This window comes from Atta colombica, unplaced genomic scaffold (assembly GCF_001594045.1).
Source record: "Atta colombica isolate Treedump-2 unplaced genomic scaffold, Acol1.0 scaffold76, whole genome shotgun sequence".
NCBI lineage: Eukaryota > Metazoa > Arthropoda > Insecta > Hymenoptera > Formicidae > Atta > Atta colombica.
In genome coordinates, this window is record NW_017259568.1 from 387398 (window position 1) to 394368 (window position 6971).

General features: G+C 35.2%; 1 protein-coding gene across 3 annotated transcripts in view; it reads right to left on the reverse strand.

Annotated features, from left to right (window-relative positions):
• The window catches only part of LOC108692550 (UDP-N-acetylglucosamine--peptide N-acetylglucosaminyltransferase 110 kDa subunit), a 16041-nt gene that overhangs the window by 7354 nt on the left and 1716 nt on the right, over nucleotides 1-6971 (reverse strand). Inside the window, exons 2-5 of one of the 3 annotated variants that reach the window (XM_018200857.1) lie at nucleotides 5438-5909; nucleotides 4763-4913; nucleotides 4336-4579; nucleotides 3914-3982 (exon numbers count right to left, since the gene is read on the reverse strand). In XM_018200857.1, the coding sequence (XP_018056346.1) occupies nucleotides 3914-3982; nucleotides 4336-4579; nucleotides 4763-4913; nucleotides 5438-5639 (666 nt within the window). In that variant the 5' untranslated portion in view covers nucleotides 5640-5909. Of the gene's footprint in view, nucleotides 1-3913; nucleotides 3983-4335; nucleotides 4580-4762; nucleotides 4914-5437; nucleotides 5910-6971 lie in introns of those variants that run through there. The other 2 variants (XM_018200859.1, XM_018200858.1) reach the window with 2 other exon arrangements.

Consider the following 6971-nt stretch of genomic DNA (forward strand, 5'->3'; position numbering starts at 1 on the left):
AAATCCAGGCAGATATCTGTGAAAACAATAATTCATGGAAATAAAATTATATGTCAACCAAATGCCTGCAGAAGTGTGAAACCTGCACGAAACCATATACATTAAAATTACGCATTAACACACCAATAAGTTTTCTACTACGATCATTTAATGAATTTCCTGAAAACAAAAGTATACCATATCGAAATTGCCATATATGTATGTAAAAATAGTGTATGTAAATTCATAATGTTGGACGCAAACATTTCTTTGCTATATCATATCATATTTTTTTTTTTAAATAATTGACAAGCTTCGTAATTCATCCCATTTTTTAATTCTTCTTTGGACTCAATGCTGAGTCCAAACTTGACGTTTGCCCTCCTTGTATTGATAAGAGCAAGAAAAAGGCAAGGAATGGAAACAGAATGAACGAGGGTTGCCTCGCGAATAGTCAACAATTCATTCTCGGATGGGAATCAGATAGGTCTAGGACCAAAGGTATTAAGGTGCGCGCTAGAGTCGTCATCTTGGAACGCGCGACTTTCGGTGCACATAGAGTCCCCGAAATGCGTCCGGTGGACTCGACCGCACGCTGAAAGTCGTACGCTAAAATCAAGTCGACTTAGTCTCCGAACTCACAATTAACGAAAGTCTTTTTTTTCAACAAGAAACAATTTCTATTTTTAATTAAGAATAACTGTAAAGATTTTCGACGGCTCTAGGATGACGACTCTAAGGATTCAGCGTGGATAATCATCGCGCGTGCCGAGAGGTGGGCTGCATTGGTATTGAACAGAGTAATCCGTACCTAAACAATAAGAGGGCATTTACAGTTGACCAGTCTCTGCAAGGTGCGGAACCTGGAATTAAAGGGGAAAAAAAAGAGCAGGAAAGGAGTTGGAAAATATATAATTATGTTATACTCGATATGCAATATGCATAATGTAATATAAATGAGCAAGAACTATCGTAATTACAACAATCTATATTTTCCGATAAATAAATTTCATATTAAATTAAATGAAGAAAGCTTACCGAGAGAGAAGAAATATAACGAAAAAAATCAATTATTTAGCAACAACGTACTTGCTATTATAATAAAACATTTATAAGAAATTCGTATTGATAATTGATGAATATATCGATGCAAAAGAAAGTACATCAGTCTGAAAATTTCACTTTAATAATAATAGTATAATTTTATTGAATGTATCGAATGTAACGTTGTTGTAGAACAAAATCTCGATAAATCTGGGACATAATAGTGACATACAGAATAATATCAAATCTTGTATGAAAAATTGTATGTTTTAAAAATTTAAAAGGTTTACTTGTATAAAATCTCAAAATTTATTTAAGCGAAATAAAAAAGCACCCTTGCATAATATTAATAATGAATGTTATGTGCAAATCTAAAAACAATTAACGTATCGATTATCTCATTCTTTGTAAAATAATTTTACGATATCCAACAAGATAGGACGAGGGACTTTTTGACTTTTTTCTTGAGAAGGATAAGACAAGTTGAGAGAAACTGAAAGGTTTTTAGAGACCGGCCTTGGGAATTACTTTACCTGCAGTGTACCCTTCGGTAGGCTGACTCAGTAGGTACCGCTTGCAAGCTCTCATAATAAACTTAGACCGAGAGACAGTGTGTTACTGAATAACCAGATTCAGATTCACCCTTTGACGAAGGAACCGGCACGGTAACCGACCAACCTCACATTGCTCCTGCACATCCCCTCCTAGAGTTGATCATCCCATCCACAACAATAAGACAGCTGCGTTAATGTCTCTTCACTGATTACTCTTCGCCTCAATCTTTGTCTTTTATGTTTTATCATCTCTTTTTTCTCTACTCTCTGTTTATTGTGTACACAAACGAGTTGATAATTCACGTGCCTGCGAAAGACACGCTTCGCTGAACTCATCAGTCAACTGCTGCTATTTCCTGTCTCTCACGAACGCGGAACATGGACTGCACTTCTTTCTTTCTTATAAACATTCTATTATATATTGATTCTATCAATCATCAGACTCTACGTGGAAAACAAACAATGCGAAAAAGTTGCGTTATGTTGTTTCATCGATGCAGGTAGTTGGCTGAAGAGCTCGACAAAAAACGAACGAGCGTACTAGCTAGTTCTCAGGAATTCGCGGGAAGCGTAACGGGAAGCTTTCCTCATTTGCTTTGCTGTCATTTTCAGGATCGAATAAGGGCATATCTATAAATCATATTTGTTTATCGTATATCGGAAACACTATTTGTTAGAAGCAATCAAAAAATAAAAAAAAATGTATATATGTATACACATATAACTAATACAAGTGCATTTATAAGTACACCCTCACTGATCATTGCCGCGCCGCGCTGCAAAATAAACCACTTGACCGATAACGATAAATTAACGATTTCATATCACTTTTATTATACGATCATATTAATATTACTCGGAAGTAGTAGCTTTATGATATAAGTACTGTTTTTATTGCAATCTGTTCCCGAACAGAATTTAAAGAGTCAAAAGTCGACGAAATATTATCGCGTTGTAAATTTAACGCGGTATAATAATTTCTCATTTAATTTAAATAACTGGTCAAGTGATCTCGCGCCAATATTATCGTACACACTATAGATTCTCTCGCTCTTTCTTTTTCTGTCATCACATGAAAATGTTGATTAAGCACGCACGTGATAACGCGTGTGCGTTGTAATAACAATCAGTCCACATTCAAAACATACATATTCAAAACAAGAGATAAAATCAGCTCATATCCGCGCGCTGCTAGAACCATCAATATTGATTTAGTGGAATTAAGATCCACTTAGATGGAACTGGCAAATAATTTATAATTTATGGCAACATTACAAATCCTCAAAATACGTCAAAACGCACTTGGTGTTGCTGCAAAACGCGCAACGCTAGAAAGAATATTCTCTTCAGTTACTTTGACAATAATCCCCTAAACACTATAAAATATTTCTCTTTTTTTTTCTTGACTGTAGGAAATCTTTTAAAATGTTACATAACAAGTCTTAAAAAAAAGAAAATGGAATTATTTAAAAAAAAAACTTAAAATTCGTATTTTCCTTTCTTAGAACATCCGATCAAGTCTCCAATCGTATAACGTAATAAATATTTTCAACAAAGCAAAATTCATAAGTTTTTACAAAGCATTCAGATTGGAGTACGTCTAGAAGTTATTATACTGTTTAGGGTTTTATACATTACAAAAAAAAAAAACCATCGTTTAATGTCGCTCAGAAAAATTAAATTCTGCTCACAACATAAAACGCGGTTCTTTCGATGTTACAGGTGAAAGAATGTACACGATCTTCAATCTGTTATAGAGCTCGCGATTATGCATTCAATGCACATTTTTCACATGATTATTCCATAGAAGATAGCTATCAAAGATTCTTGAAAGAAGCTTGCGGCTCAATCTATAAATTTCAACAATTCAAAAGATCGTGCACCGCGCTTGCAAATTGCCTGGCAAAGACTGAAAGCTTCTCGTGGTAACGAATATTCTTATTTATCAATCCCCTCATTTCGCGGAGAACTAAGCGCTGCAGCTCGTGCACATACGCGCGATGCATTTGTACCTCGTCAAGAAATGTCAATAAAGACTCAAGGATGGCGGAACATTGCCTGCTAATTAGAACAAAAGATTTAAGAAAGGATTTAAGGAAGGTAATGTAATTTTCAAGATAGGATAAGTATCAAGTAAGTCCTTTCAAAGTTAAAACACTTGTTAAGTAAGCGGCAATTTGTTAATTCAAAGAATAAAGTGTGCTATCTCTTATAGTAACTAACTCGATGGTTCCGCCGTCTATACTTTGATCGAAGTAAAGACGCTCGCGAACATGTGCGTAAACGTAACACGTTGGATTAATTTATTAGCTAGTGGAAATGCTTCTAAAACATACCTTGGCTTCATCAAGTCTTGCTAATGCTTTCAAAAGATTACCAAGATCACTCCGCACGCAATAAAGATCCTGAAACAGGCAAAATATGTAAATATGTTATTTCCGCTATAACTTATAAAAAAGCTCACATCACAAAAGAAAAAAAAAATGAAATGGAGAACATTAGTTGGCTAAATGAATAAGTTTCGCATTTCTGAATTTACAAAGTATATTAAATAAATCATATTAATGTAATAGCTCCGCCATACAAAGAATAAAGTTTGATTTTATCTTGTAAGCAAAAACTTTGTCTTCTGAAGTTTCAAAGAGCAGCTGCAGGTAGAAAAAAAAACCGAGATTCAGATTTGTGCTTCGTGTTTAAATAATAGCTAAATAATAGCTAAATAGCTGCTGTATATTATTTGTAATATCGACTTTCTTACGGGATTGTATTGTAGAGCTGTGACATAAGCTTGAACGGCTTGTTCCATGTCACCAGCTGCCACAAGTGCTGCGGCCAGGTTGATATAACCATCGATGAAGTCAGGTTTTAGTCTCACAGCATGACGATAATTTTCCAACGCCTCCGGTAGCTGTCCGCGCTCTTTATATACATTCCCCAAATTGCTATATGCCTCTGCCAATAATGGATTTTGCTTTATCGCTAAGCTGCTGTAATGTGCTGATCTGAAATTATGATTTTATATATGCATGTATGGTTGTATATATGTGTGCGCTTTTGTGTCAATCAAGATATATACACGATGGAAAAGTATAATAATTAAAAAATATATATGCTCATCTCTCTATATGATGATACATCTACATAGTTAAAAACTGAATATACGAGATAAGAGAGATTATTCTTACTTTTCTAATCTCCTACATTGGAAATGAATGGAGGAAAGTAAAAGAAGAACACCAGTGTTGTTCGACTCTTGTCGCCATAACTGCATGCAATGTCTTTCAGCGTTCTCATAATCTCCCGCCTGGTATTCCCTGTGAGCAAGTTCTAGCAACCCTGAAAGAAAAAGCAAGATATTTGATTGATATTTGAAACTTTAGAAAAAAGAAAGACACTTCTCTAAGTCGTCCTTCGTATATTTCATTCACTTTATTATTTAATATCACAGAATCTAATGTAGAAAGCAAATGCAGAAAATGCTTTCGTTGTCTCTCAATAAGATATTTCGTTGTAAAGATACTATAGAGATATTGAAAGGTGTATCTAGTTTTATGTATGTAAGAATATTTCAAGAATACTGAAAGAGTTCCATGAATACTCAGTCGGAATGTAAGATTAAAATAAAGATAAAGGGTTGAACTTATATAAAGAGAATGATGATCTCCCTCCATTTTTTAAAATATCGTCATAAAAATGACCGAGAATAATCTAATTAAAGTAATGTTGACCGGATTTATATTATATATTATACGACGAATGCAAATTTAAACCTAATTTGCATTCGTCGACTATAAAACGTGACGTTAATCAAATTAATCGATTTTTGAGGACAAAGCAATGTATCCAGGAAGTGTACGAACAATAAGTATCTATAGTCACATTGATGGTTTGATTATCGGTTAGGGTGATGAGTTCCTTGCCCTGGGGATCCTGCGCGAATACCATAATGTTTTGTCCATTCTGCCGATCACCGTTCTCGTTGTCTATCATGCTAGTCGCGATCATGCCATGATTGGAGCCCTTGAGCGTGCTGCCTTTTTTCTCCGCAACTTGCACGCTCATCTTCGACAGCAGAGAGTGCAAGTACAGAAAAAAGTCGACCAACTGTCTTCTTTGCTCACGCAAAAAACTCGCCCAAAAAACACTCTCTTGTCTTTCAACACTCCGACAATAATAAATTCTCCTCCGCTCGCTTTTACCTCGAGCTACGCTCCGTATCCTCTAATTCACTCTACCCTCTCTGTCCATAGTACTCACTACTCCACACTCGACAGGAGTAGTTGCAGGCAGCGCAACGCGCGGACGAGCGGGATTGGTCGATGCTACAGCGAACTAAGCGGACTGACGCTTAGTCAGATTCGAAAAGAAGAACGGAGAAGCGGGCGGCGCGGCGAGAGGAAAGGACTTGTCAGGAGCGTATTGTGTCATTCGAATATTATGAATATGATGAATTATGTCGTTTCACATAACATTCATTTTTCGCTATTCTCTCATTTCACGCTTTAAAGAAAGAATTGTTGATATTTTCAAACTTAATACACTGACTGACTTATTACTACTAATTCAAAGCTATAAAATTAGTTACAACTTAATTAAATTTACAAAAATTAAAATTCATTAAATGTGACTATCAATCTTACCATCCCTGCTCTCTATGAATTTTTATGAAAAGAGAGAAAAATTAATTTATAAAAAAAAAAGAAAAAGAAAAAAAAGAATTATTCTCCAATAAAAATAAGTTTCCGAAAATGATTTCTGATCTGAAACAAGGTCGCCCTCATTACAAAAAGTTTCCTTCAAAACGGAGCAAGTTTAATTTTATATATCTCTTTGACTTTCCAATATATGACCACACCTATATAGATGTAACACGTATCTTGGAAGTATATCATCGCACGCAACATTATTCTCTTGTAGATAAAAATATAACAATAAGTTAACTACCACGAGTAAGTAATGATTTCTCTTCCTCGACTTGAATTGAACTTGAATTGAAACTACAAGATATAAATTTTAACTTGAATTATTTGGAAATGAGTTGATATCGTCATTACTACCAATCGATATACACGTTCCTGTTCTGGGAGACAAGGCAGGAGAAGCTATCGCAACGAAAAAGGAAGGAGATCTCCCCTCTCAGTGCAGAAGGCAGATGGAATAGGTACCCAGTGGAATATTCCATTGTCGCGTTCAACAAAAGGGGAAGAAGCAAGGAGGGGTATCCGCTATAGAAGGAGGGATAGCAAAGCTTACCGACGACGCGATGTCGATGCCGGTGAAAAAACTAAGAAGAAAATTGCTGACGTTCGGTCAAAATAAAAATATATTTACTAGAACTGGAAAAAAAAAATTTTTTTCTCCTGCTTTTTTATCCCATAAAAAGTGTATATATAT